At 40.0% G+C, this 12,843-nt stretch overlaps 1 protein-coding gene across 3 annotated transcripts in view; it reads left to right on the top strand.

Moving 5' to 3' along the window:
• Positions 1-12,667, top strand: part of RAVER2 (ribonucleoprotein, PTB binding 2) — a 49,160-nt gene extending 36,493 nt beyond the window's left edge. For all 3 annotated transcript variants that reach the window (XM_048498665.1, XM_048498664.1, XM_048498663.1), the window contains 8 exons: positions 597-701; positions 1,101-1,212; positions 2,338-2,588; positions 4,284-4,395; positions 8,171-8,316; positions 9,667-9,756; positions 11,444-11,563; positions 12,183-12,667. In XM_048498665.1, the coding sequence (XP_048354622.1) occupies positions 597-701; positions 1,101-1,212; positions 2,338-2,588; positions 4,284-4,395; positions 8,171-8,316; positions 9,667-9,756; positions 11,444-11,563; positions 12,183-12,329 (1,083 nt within the window). In that variant the 3' untranslated portion in view covers positions 12,330-12,667. The remainder of the gene's footprint in view (positions 1-596; positions 702-1,100; positions 1,213-2,337; positions 2,589-4,283; positions 4,396-8,170; positions 8,317-9,666; positions 9,757-11,443; positions 11,564-12,182) is intronic.
• Positions 12,668-12,843: the final 176 nt, after the last annotated feature.

Raw genomic sequence — 12,843 nt, 5'->3', positions numbered from 1 at the left:
AATAAATTTGGAATACAAAATAACTAATTAAATGTGGTAGTGGTGAAGAAAACAGCGAGGAAAATATTTTTCATTTTTTTCAGTGGGAAAAACATTATTTGTTTTGGTTGCTAAGGATGCACAGTACATTGACAGTGCAATCCTATGTAGTGTTTTTCCAGTCTAACACTCCTTAGGATTGCACTTTGAGTCTTTCTTATTCTAGGAATGTAATATTTTTCTTTTTTAAAAAAGGTTTGTGGTCAAGATATTGAGGACTTTCTAGTTTGGCCTCTTATCAATAAACTGCCTTCATTATATTCTTGTTTTTTTTATATAGCAGTTGAACAGGATTACTACCTTAAGGGTATGTTCTTCATTCATAGAAATGTAACAAATGAGGGCTGATTTTGTCTTCCTATAAATATTTTTCAAATACCTTCATGATGCAAAGAGCACTGCATATCGAGGTTGCCAGAATACATCCTCAGCTCTATCAAAATAATTCTTCATCTTCTGTATATTTATTTCCAAGATAATTGTATTTTGCCAGTTCCATATAACACTGATTTTTTTTGTTTTCCATATTATTTCCCAACCCCACCTCCAACTTATAGGGACCTGTAGTTGGAAATGCATCTAGTTTGCTGCTACAGAACCTCCCCCATCTACAGTTGGTGCAACAACAGCTAGCAAAGGCTGAGAATGTTCAAGCAAATAGTGTGAGTTGAACAAGTAAACCTTTTCCTGTTCTAATAATTTTTTATTCAGTATATGAGATCAATTATTAAAAGTAGAAATTTCTTCTTTATCCGTACTTCCTTGTTGTGCATTTAATCATAGGGTTAGATACAGAGATCCATTTGTACAAGTATTGTGGATAATCACATGGGTCCTGCAGCACAGGGAAAACAGTGTTCCCAGAGTTGAAAGTGTTTGCTGGAGAGAGTGGAAGTGGCGGAGATCCATGACCATCAGTACCTTCCTCTGAGGGATCCCTAGATCCAGCTCATATTTCCTTCTGTTCTTTGTTCTCTAGCACTGTATTAAAAGAAGTTATCTGCATCTGAAAAGCTGTTTAACAAGAATTTGTATAAAGAATACTTTTGCATTTCTTACAGAAACCAGGTTTACTTGGAGAGCCTCCAGCAGTCCTCCTTCAAACAATGGTAGGCATGGGTACTGCACCACCAGTTAGCCCAGATGTGGGGAGCCATGGAGAAGCACACCATTGCAAGTTCTATTTTGTATCTTATTACCGTAATAGAAGATATGTTTTTCTCTGATTAGTTTATCTATAATTAAGAAGTGTTATCACTTTCGTACCAGCCCCTGTAGTCTTAACCAAAAAGCTGTATGAAAAACAAGATTATTTTGAGGAAGGGAATTTATTGATGACTACTGTATTAGCTAGCTTGCTTCTGGCACCATAAATGATTGACGCTAATGAAGCAGATCTTTTGTTGGATAAAGTTAAATACAGTATTCAAAAAGGTAGCATTAGAAAAATGGGATTGATCCGGTGACCAGCCAATGGAAGGAACTGGCGTTTGCAGAGCCCCTCCTTTTTTGTCCCTCCTTTTTTGCTGTCAAGTGACAGCTCATTTTGCAGGTGCTTTGCCACTGCCTGCTTCCTTTATGTCCCTGGTATTTCTTGGAGGTCTCCCATTCTCATAATAGCCAAGGTCAGGACTGAGAGTATGTAGTTGGCCTCCAAGATATTTTTAAAGATTTTTAAAGGGTCACCCAGCATGTTTCCATGAGACAAGTGACGATTTAAACTTGGGTTTCCCAGATCATAGCCCACCTTAACCACTATACCATGCTAGCTCTTTAAAAATACTTATATTCATTCTACGGTCCTCTTCTCTACCAGCTGAAATATTGAAGAAACACTGTGTTCATTAACAGTCCTGGAAAAGAGACCACTTGGACTAATAGCCATATGGGTTGGGGGATCTATCATGGGGAAGAGCATGAAGCAAAAATGTTATCTTGTCTCTTGAATCAGCAGAAATGCATTTGCATAAAACTTAGTGCAGGTGTCCTGCACTGGGGTCCTAGGATCCCAGAAGTCAACTTCTGCCGCCTGAGCTGTGGAGGCTTTTCTGGGGAATTCAGATTAGCCTGTAAATTCCAACACACGTCAGCTGGGTGACCTTGGGCTAGGCACAGTTCTCCTGAGCTCTCTCAGCCCTAAAAGATAGCTGTTAGGTGAGGTTTTATTTTCTCTCCTGTCCATCACTGAACTATTTGGTCTCTTGGAATTATAAAATGCTTGTCTTGACTTTTAATTTTAAGAAATCAGGCAGATTGTCCTGATAATTCTTGCCTAATGATTTTTGGTTGATTGTGCAGTATCAAATCGGACTCCTGCTCAGATGCCAGTTGCAGCAGGGATTGGCATGCTGCCATTTTTTCCAAATCAGCATATAATTGAGCAAACAATGCCAAGGCAAAATAGTGCCCAGGAGAATCCATCACCATCAGGAGGACTGGCAGAAAGGTCACAGAGTTATCAACAGAGTTTGACAAACCTTCCTGCTGGACAGTGGGCCGGATATCTCAAGCAACAAAGTCAGCTAAAAAGTACTGACTCAAGTTTAGGGGTAAGAGGACAGCATCAAATTATTTGATTTTCACTGTTTCAGATCCTGAACACTGATTATTGAAGCTTACAGGAGACAGTTTTGTGAAATATCTTAGTTTTGTTTGTTTTGAAGCATATTTTATGGTATTTTTCCACTTAAGAGCCTCCAAGATATTTTTAAAGATACAACAATATCTTTAAAAATGTAAAACAATAAAATAGTTAAAAGTAGCAAGAACTAAACGAAAACGTATTAAAAACGCTCCAAAGAATAAGCATTATAACATTACCTCAAATATAACACAAGTGGAATGTCACCACAGAAAGAGCCCTAGCTTCTTTTCCATCCCCCCTCACACCACAACTGCTTAAGGCAAGGGCTCCTGGGATTTGGAGGAATTCCAAATGGAGAGGTTCTCATAGAAACAAGAAGTCCTTCAAGTACCCGGAGGTCAATGCCAGCATGTTTGAATTTTGCCTAGACACAACTGGAAGCCAATGAATATTTTAATCCTGCTGCAACATAAAAGTGAATGTTTTTGGTTCTGAACTGCAAGAACAGAAACACTAATAACTTTCAAAGGCCAAACTATATCCAGAATCCATGGAGAAAATTTTTCTTTTTTCTCTCTTTTATTTTGGTTATGCAACAGTGACCATATATGTTATGCGTGCATTATATTTGGGGCACTTTTTAAAAGGGATTATGCATATTTAATTAAAGAGCTCTCTTGACTACAGTGAAGAGATTGGTACCAGACCATGGGATCTTTGGCACTCTCACAGTGAATTCCCATGCCTACCTCGACCATCGTTGAGCGTTACTTTTGCACGTACATTACCTGTAACGAATGTGAATCAGGGTTCTCGCTGAATCCAGATTTGAAACTTGAATTACTCTAATCAGATCAGTGGTGCGTGACTGAAATTATTTTGGAGCTCCGAGAAAATATATTTCCTCTGTTTTAACATATTGACTCAAATGTGGCTGCATTTATCATAAATTGTTTTCAGTTGGTCATTTGCAATACTAATGCTAGGTGCACTATACTTCTCACTATTTCATTGGTGGTATAAACCTGAGCCACAAGCCTTTGAATCTGCTTTGGTCTTCCTTTTCAAGAAATTATTTTTTCTCTTTAATTTGAAGCATATGCAAGCAGAGACTTGTGAAAATTCAGAGAATTAGTTTGTTTTCAGTACCCATTCCTCATTCTCTCCCTTCCCTGCCATATGTTTAGCCTAACCATTTTTACCATTACGGTAGAGCTGCACTATTTCTTACCTAAATAATCATATCACTTTACATTGGCCTTATAATTTAGATCCTTGGTAGCTAGAATATTACAAACATTAGGTGATACAACAGATCAGCCAGTGATTCAAACAAACCTGTATTTCTGTACTACTTTAACTTCACAAGAGCCAAATGGCCAAAGAGACCTCTAAAAGTTAGGTTTGGATTGATGTTCTATCACTCTGCTTTGTGTGTGTGTGTGTGTGTGTGTGTGTACGCCTGCAGGGGTAATTAGTAATTTGTTGCTTTTAAATAGCTGCAAACTAAGCCCAGAGATGATTCAGTGGATATTAGAAGAATTTCTGATGCCCTTTGACTTGCAGTATGGGTATCAATATTACATATATGTTGCACCTCAGTTCTATTTGTTATTTGAAAGGTATTTAGTTGTTTTGTTTTTATTTACCATTTTTACAGATTTCCTCAAAAAAACAAACCTCTTTGCTGGGAGATCCCCCCAAAGAAATCCATCTTAGTACTAATCCCTACCTAAATTTGGCAAGCGTGCTGCCTTCTGTGTGTCTTTCAGGTGAGCAACATGCAAACAGATGTTTATTTAAAGAGCTTGTGGGATTGCTTTAGAGGGGAGTGTGGATTGTCATACTTGCAAATACTTACAATAGTGTTGCATATTATTTTTTAAAAAAGAAATTTAATTTATTTTAATTTATTCTTATTTTATTCAATTTAATATCCCATCCTCCCTGACTGAAACCAAGCTCAGGGTGGCTAACATAATCAAAATCCCAATAAATTACATAAATTACACAACAGCATTAAAACACTCAACAAGCACTTCCTCCAGATGTCAATAAATGCATATTGCCCGTAAACCATATACTAATACCTAAAGGGGGGGAGTAATTAAGGGGCCAGCAGATTGCAACAAGTCTTGTACAGCATTAATTGTAGGCCCAGCGAAATAGTTCAGTTTTACATGATATCTGGAACTGGTTGAAGTTTCAGTTTCAGGACCCCTGTTCTCTTCAAGAAAAGCACTTCCATGTGAGCAAAAATCTTTATTTAGTAACAGCAGTTCAGGGGAAAATATGGCATCAGACGTTTATTGAAAGAATTGGGAAACCCTGCCAATAACCCCTTTCAAATAGGAAAGAGGACTCGCCGCCCTACTCCAAGCAACACTTCCTATCCCAGAGAAACTCGACTCTTCCCTCTCAGCTGGAAAGGAATGCAGCTGTCCTCTCCTTCCCATGTTCTATTCCTCCCAAGCCAACACAGGAAATAACCCCAGGTGTCTAACTAAACAACAGGCTATGAACTCCCAGGACTACATTTGAGGTGGGAGGGGGAAACACAAACTACCGTACCCATCTCCCGCCAAGAGGGGAATTGTGGTCAGGCCCTAGTATATGACTGGCCATGTCACCCAGAGAGGTCTGATGTCTGCCAGCAAGGCATTCCACCATGGAGGAGCCAGGGCCAAAAAATCCCTGGCTCTGGTGGAAGCCAGCCATATATCTTTGGGGCCAGGGTGGGACCACCTGTTAGTTACTTTCTGAGGACCATAAGGTCCTCCATGAGCAGTATGGTGAGATGTGGGCCTGAAGATACAATGGTCCTAGACTGCCCAAGACCTTAATGGTTAACACCAAATCCTTGAAAATGATTTGGAATTCAGTGGGTAACCAGTGCAGACAGTGGAGAATGAGTCTTATATGTTCTAGTGAGTACTCTCGCCTCTGCATTCTGAAGCAATTGTAGTTTCCAGAGCAGTCTCAATGGTAGGCCAATATAGAGTGAGTTACAGTAATCTAGCCTGGAGGTGACTGTCACATGGATCGCTGTGGCCATGTCTAAGCCAGACAGGTAAGGGGCCAACTGTCTAGCCTGGCAGAGATGGAAAAAAGCCAATCTGGCTGTATGTGTGCATAGTCAAAGAGGATTTCAGGATCACACCCAGGCTTTTTGCACATCAAGCAAGTGTTAAAGCTTTACTGTTGAAATGAGGTGGTTGGAAATGAAAATAATGTTAGTGATTTGTCCCCATTCCTGCACTCACCTACTTCAGATGAGATCCTGGTGGGGGATGGCCTTACCCAGACACTACTGAGGAAGACAGCCCTACCAGGGGCTGTGGGGAAAGGATCAAGGGCAAGGACATGACCAGCAGTGTACCACCAGCAGCCTCAGAGCCTGGTAGACCCAGCACATGCCTCAGAAGAGAGGTGGGACACATCCTGCTGACTGCATTTCTTAAAAAGCCAGAGAAGGAGGCTGGCAGCTAATAAAATAGCCTCTTAAAACTTCAGAGGAGGACAGGACAGGAGATGGAAAGGCCCAGCCAGGGAGGCCATTGGGCCAGATTGCCTTAACTCACCATTCACCTGCTCCTGAAAAGAAGGCAATGGGGGTGACCAGGGTCGGCCCACCCCCAGACAGGCTGGCCCAGGAAAGGCCAAGAATGGAGGTCCAGATTAACCCAAGAACCCTTGTGAGAGCAAACTGGCAGGAGAGAGGGGGTACCAGGATAAAAGAACTCCCCTCACCCTATTCTGAGACTCTTTCTAGGGTAGAATCTATAAAAGGGAGTCTGCAGGGCATAACAGCTGTGGGCTCCATCGCAGCTCCAATACAGCCTGACATAATGTAACATACTAAGCATAGTATAAAAGTAGGGTTGGATCTAGGCTGATATTTCTGTTAACAGAAGGCACTTCCATTAATGGAATTGAACTTTTTGCTTCTCCCCTCCCACTGCAGCCAACTTCTTAAAATGCTGCTTCTGGTGGATAAGGGCATTTGAAGGGCTCAGAATGGTGAAGGAAACAGAAAAGTTACATTGTGCTAACAGATGTGCCATACTGTTAATGGAAATGAAACTTTGCATCCAACTCATAAGGTTTGAGATGTGTTCCTTTTGTTAGTTATGATGAGACACTTATTTACTCAGGCTAGCTTGATCTTGACAGATCTCAGAAGCTGAAAAGCTTGGTATTTGGATGGGAGACCACCAAGGAAGTCCGGGGCCACTAAGCAGAAGCAGGCAATAGCAAACCACCTCTGAAAGTCTCTTCTTGAAACCCTATGGGGTCACCATAAGTCAGCTGTGACTTTAAACAGTTTCCATCACCACTCTGTCCTATTCTAGTATGTGCTACAGAATACATGGAATTCTCTTCTCCTACCTATTCTGTTTGAACAGAATATAGGCCTTTTCCGCACACACCACTTGCACAGTTTCAAAGACGTTTTCAATCCCAACATTAACAATAATGTTTCTACATAATCTCCTCCTTAAAACATTGCTTCTTGGCTGACAGGGTTTCTCCCCCGCCCCCATACATGCACTGTAGCGATTCTATGATTAGTTGATATCAAAAATGGGTGGACCACCTCCCCAGAAATGATAAATGAGGGAGTGAAGCTGTGAGGTGAGGGATTAAAAAAATTACAGAGCAAACACTGAAATTGAAGTTTGGTGACCACATGGGCTGTGGAAAATGGCCCACGGTTTTGGCAGGAAAAATAGAACATTTTAGTATGACTGCACAGTGAGTGAAGCCAGATCAGAAACATTTCAGCAAAAAGAAATACTGTGAAAGTATTTTCAGATACAGTGGAGAAAAACAAAACCAAAGTGCGTGTGTGTGTGGAGGGGGGGGAGGGGGGGACCAATGCTGAACTCCATGGAGGAAGTGTTTTATTTCCAGCCTGAAAACATCATTAATGGCATATGAGGAAAAAGCCATGTAATTCCATCCAAGTCCTTTGCCACCACTATTATAGACTTGCCTTGAAATAACTGTTGCTGTGTACCCTGTTTATAGGTAGCAAATAATAATTGATAATGTGAGCCCAATTTCAGAAAATTGCTGGCAGACTGTCTTCACTGAAAAGGCAGTTCTTATGATGCAACAGCATTTATTGATGGCAAAATGCTGGTAGAAAAGCAAAGAGCAGCACAGTTTTTGTCCTACTTTGACAATTACATGTTGCATCCCTTTCTAAATCTATGCTTGGTTTGGACATATCTCTTATTCATATATTCATTAAACTTGGGTAAGTGTGCATCCAGTAGCTAGGCTGCAAATTGTATCACCTGTAATATTGCCTGAGAACCTCCATGTAGCAAATAGTGGGTTGCCTCAACCAAAACTGAAGTACGAGATGCAAGAGACTTGTTTCAGAGTCTAAATTCTCTAGCCTGGTTTTGGTCTTTTGGATGGAGTGATGGCATACACTGAGCCATTCATGGATCAGTCCAGCTCCACATCAAAATCTGTCTCTTATTCTTACATGATTGTAACTAATTTCATGTTTTGACGTTTTTTTTCTTTGAGCAGCAATTGCCAGCAAAACCAATAGCAATAAGCAGCATAGTGGGCTTCCTAATACCTTGATAGAGACCTCAGCTGCTCAGGAAACTCCATCACAACAAGCAGTGGAAAACTACTTTAACTATTCACCACAGTATGGGGATTACACTCAGGTATGTGGCTCATATGTGCATTCATGGCAACTGGTGGTTGCATGCTGTGTTTGGACCGTAACCTGTCTTAAACATACTGCTCAGTGCTAATCAGACGGTGCTTTAGGAAATCTTCATGTTTTCAGTGATTAAAGCATCATGTATTTAATTATCAAAACCCTTTCCCTCATTACACGGGAAGCAAGTTAGCTGCAGAGATAATCAAGAGTAATAAAGTTGAAAAGTATACTGGATTAAGGGCAGCTGGTATATGAAGGCTAATTGAGTGCAACTATTTAAGCACTGTATTAAAATCAGTAGGGACTTGCAAAGAATCATATGATTGGGGAAATCCTTTTTCTTCTACTCCCATCTCTTCCTTGTGAAACTCCCCACCACACTTCCAGTCGTTTCCCCTCTCCTCTGCTGCCACAGCAGCTCCAACTTTGTCCTCTGGATTGGCACCACCTGAACAACTGCTAGTGGCACTTCCCTGCCATTTCAGTTGTGGCTGTGGAAGTCACAGTTCATCTCAGCTAGAGCAGATTTATAAGATGAGGCAAAATATGAGTAAGATGTTACTAGCTATAATTATCTTGTAATTGTAAAAATTGCACAGGCAGTGTAGTCTCTTTGTAGGAACCTAACATGATTATACTTAAGTTGAGAATTGTTCACTTACATTGAATAAACTAAGTAGTTTCTGGCCCCTTCCGCACATGCAGAATAATGCACTTTCAATCCACTTTCACAATTGTTTGCAAGTGGATTCTGCTATTCCGCACAGTAAAATCCAGCTGCAAAGTGCAATGAAAGTGGATTGAAAGTGCATTATTCTGCATGTGCGGAAGGGCCTCTATGAGTTTAATGAGTTCAATATGTACCTTCATCGTGACCCTACATAGTGGTGGCTCCAAGAAATGAGGTTGCTAAACACTAGCTTAGAAAAAAACACCCCCTTGCTAAATATGTGTCTGCTTTTCTGTTCAGTCTGGCAAGATTAAGATGAGTTTGTTTGTGTGGCTTCGGTTCATTATATATCCCCTTCCCAATGAAAATTACAAACCAGCTTCAAATCACAGATTGTTATCCAGTTTGAAAGGCAAACACAAACTGTAGTTTGCTGGCTAAGACTGGACAGCAAATACAGTTTACACTATAAAGAAAGTAATTACTTGAACCAGTGCATGCAAGAGGAGAGGAAGTGTGATGTATCCAAGGTTCACTCATGTAATATTAAACTGTGGTTTGGTTATATATGAAGTACCATGTATGTACATTTTGGAAAGCTTATGCATTCATGAACACATAAATTGTGCTGTATGATCACTGAAACAAGTTTTTGGTCCTAATTGCTTTGCCTTTCAACAGGAAGCAGTCCAGCAATGGTATCAGCAATATGCGCAGGTGTATCAAGCTGCTCAAACTAGAGCAGGAGAATTAGAAACTGAAGGTTCAGGGGTAAGGATTTTTAAAATATTTAATTCTTGTGCCCACCAAGACCATATATCTAGGATATCAATATATGGCTGTTCTTGCAAAGAAAATCAACATTGTTACACTGGATGCAAATGTAATTGTTATTAACACCCTCTTAAAGCTTTCAAAAGTATTTTTCAGCTTCTTAAGTCTCCTGTGCACCATGAGGAGACAAGACTATGCTCCAAGACTAAACACTTATGTGAAATTTATTCTTGTCATAATGAAAATGGTCCTATGTTATTTCGGAAATGCTTGCATTAAATCCTGTCATTTTCTGTTAACCAAGCTCTTATTTATTGATATGTAGATGAAAATCATTCTACAGTTTTATGGTAGGCCAAATATGAAGTTTGGAGTTGGAGTCTTTGCTTTGACATTTCGGCCCAATCCTTTTATTGTTATTCCTCAGTATTTATAATAGCTTGAAAGTCTGCTTCTAAAATAAGTTATATTTTCAGTGCTCTTCAGAGTCTTACTTGCTAGAGCTGTTTGTTGGTTGTTGTTGATAGCCTTTGTAGTTACTTGCCAGAGCCATCCTAGAATAGACACTGAAAACAAATGTTTCCATGGAACAGCCTCCTGGAGAAGGTCAGGCAGGCATCTACCCTTCTGGCTTTCTGGTGAGGCTCTCTACTCTATACAGCTTTTGGGGTAGCCTAAGCAGTCATCAGATGTATTTGATGAAGCAAACATTTAAACAACAGATAAATAGTTTCTATACTGTTGTTACCTGCCTTAGATACTAAGATGTTCAAGAGAAAAGTCAGCATATTCATATTTTAAATGTAAATAAAATAATAATTTCAACACAAGCTGCACACAGGCCTTGGCTGCTCTGGGCATAAGGGCCTTTCAAAGTAATCTAAGTCTTCTGTTCTACAGAGTCTGAGGGAAAACTTCATAGTTGCTGACAAATGTGTGTCATTTAGTAAGCAATTTTAATGATTAAAACATGGAATATTAAAATATAAGAGGAAAAATAAAGCATTTGTTTTATTTATTTGCTTGGTTTAGCTGGTTCAGTTAGTGTTGGCATGAGCTAGTAAACGTATAAGTTGCACGCACTTTTGTTGAAGTCACGCCATACCCATGTTGACTTCAGTCATGTTGTTTTCAATTCCATTGTCTCTGAATAAGTATATTTGTGACACATCCCACCTTAGGGAGCAGCAGTGGCGTAGGAGGCTAAGAGCTCGTGTATCTAATCTGGAGGAACCGGGTTTGATTCCCAGCCCTTCTGCCTGAGCTGTGGAGGCTTATCTGGGGAATTCAGATTAGCCTGTACACTCCCACACATGCCAGCTGGGTGACCTTGGGCTAGTCACAGCTTCTCGGAGCTCTCTCAGCCCCACCTACCTCACAGGGTGTTTGTTTTGAGGGGGGAAGGGCAAGGAGATTGTAAGCCCCTTTGAGTCTCCTGCAGGAGAGAAAGGAGGGATATAAATCCAAAACTCTTCTTCTTCTCCTCTTAAAGATGCTATGAGAAGGTCCCCTTTCCATAGGCTTTGAATGTATTTGCTCTTCTGTTTCTGCTGGTTAGTGTTCTAGCTCTTCATTTCTACCAGCTAACCATCTCTATCTTTGTTTTGGATCCATGGCTGACAGGCTGCTGGCAAAAGTCGTGTGGTGTTTCTTTTTGTTCTTATGGGCTATTTTCTCCATTTAGGAATCTGAAATAGGAGTTTATGGAGACGTCAGTACCTATTTACAGGTCATGCCTTCGTACTATGCCCAAGGATCCTTCCATCCAGGCCTCTTGCCATTTGCACCGCAAAACCCGCTGAAGGTAAGAGTATGCACATGCTTCAGTCCTCATCTCTTACATGTGATAGTAAATTATGGCTCCCACTGCTTTGCACCATTCTGCAAATTAGGGGCTTTGAACAAGTGCATTTTTCATTGTGATGCAATAAGGTGCATCTGCTGATTTTTTTTTCATCTACATAATAGTGAAAAATGAGAAAGTATTTAGTCTCCTTTCCCACAATGTGGTCTTTACAGCGCTCAATTAATATTTTGTTTGTGACAAGTGTCTAAAATGCACAGCGTAGCTTCAGGATTTAATTTATAGGTGATGCTTCTCATTTCTACTACAAATGGCAAAAGTTAAAGACAAACATAGCTCATGAAGAGCCGTATCTTGTATTTTATACATCACTAGGTGTATCAGTCATGTTTAATAGTGCTGTGTTTTTATAAAAAGCAAAATCATGATTACTGAATGACAGATTCCAGCAGGAAAGTTCTGTTTGCCTGCTCCCACCAGACGAACACGACCTTGTGGCACTTTCAGTACTAATAAAGTTATTGTACAGTACACTTGCAGTATATTTGCATAACTTGGAGCTCACTATCAACAGTCATAACAATTTGCAGTTCATGTATTTGACTTTTATTATTCTTAGGTAGCACCAGTAAGAAATGAGAAGCGCAGCTCTTCATGCCTCAGTTCCTCTCCAGAAGATGGCCCAGTGGAATATGTTAGCCAACATGCTCAAGGCTCTGGAGTACATTATGCAGAACTGTATCTTAAAAGAAAACGTGTTTATTAAGTTCAAATCTTGGTTGAAACTAAAGCCAGTTTGTACTATTGTGTACCATTTCACCCGTAACTTTTGATATGTATTGTAGATATTTTTAAAAATTCTACATAGGAGATTTTAGTTTTTCTAAATAAAGATGTGCACAAAGGGGTGGTGGTGTATCAACATATGTACCTGCTGATTTTTTGCATTCTCCTTTCTGTGCTGTAGATGACAGGTCTTCCGTAAAGGTCATAAATAAATGGCAGCTTTGTGGCTTGAGAATTTGTCTCCAAAAGCAATAAAACAGGGAATGTGTCTTGTTATGTTGTTATGTTGATAAAGTTGCAATTATTGTGTTAAAGCAATTATGCTTATGTACTTTTTTCTTTAACTCTTTCAGGAGTTAGATTTTTGGCTGAAAAGCATTACTGTTTGGTCTTTTCCTTTCTTGATAGATAATGGCAGTATCCCATTATGGATTTTAATGGATTTGCATGCTAGATCGCAGCATAAAACAATTGATGAAACTGGAGATCACTTA

Source organism: Sphaerodactylus townsendi, linkage group LG05 (genome assembly GCF_021028975.2).
Source record: "Sphaerodactylus townsendi isolate TG3544 linkage group LG05, MPM_Stown_v2.3, whole genome shotgun sequence".
NCBI classification, from domain to species: domain Eukaryota; kingdom Metazoa; phylum Chordata; class Lepidosauria; order Squamata; family Sphaerodactylidae; genus Sphaerodactylus; species Sphaerodactylus townsendi.
Note: the sequence above shows the minus strand (reverse complement) of the source record. Positions and strands in the feature narration are given on the sequence as shown.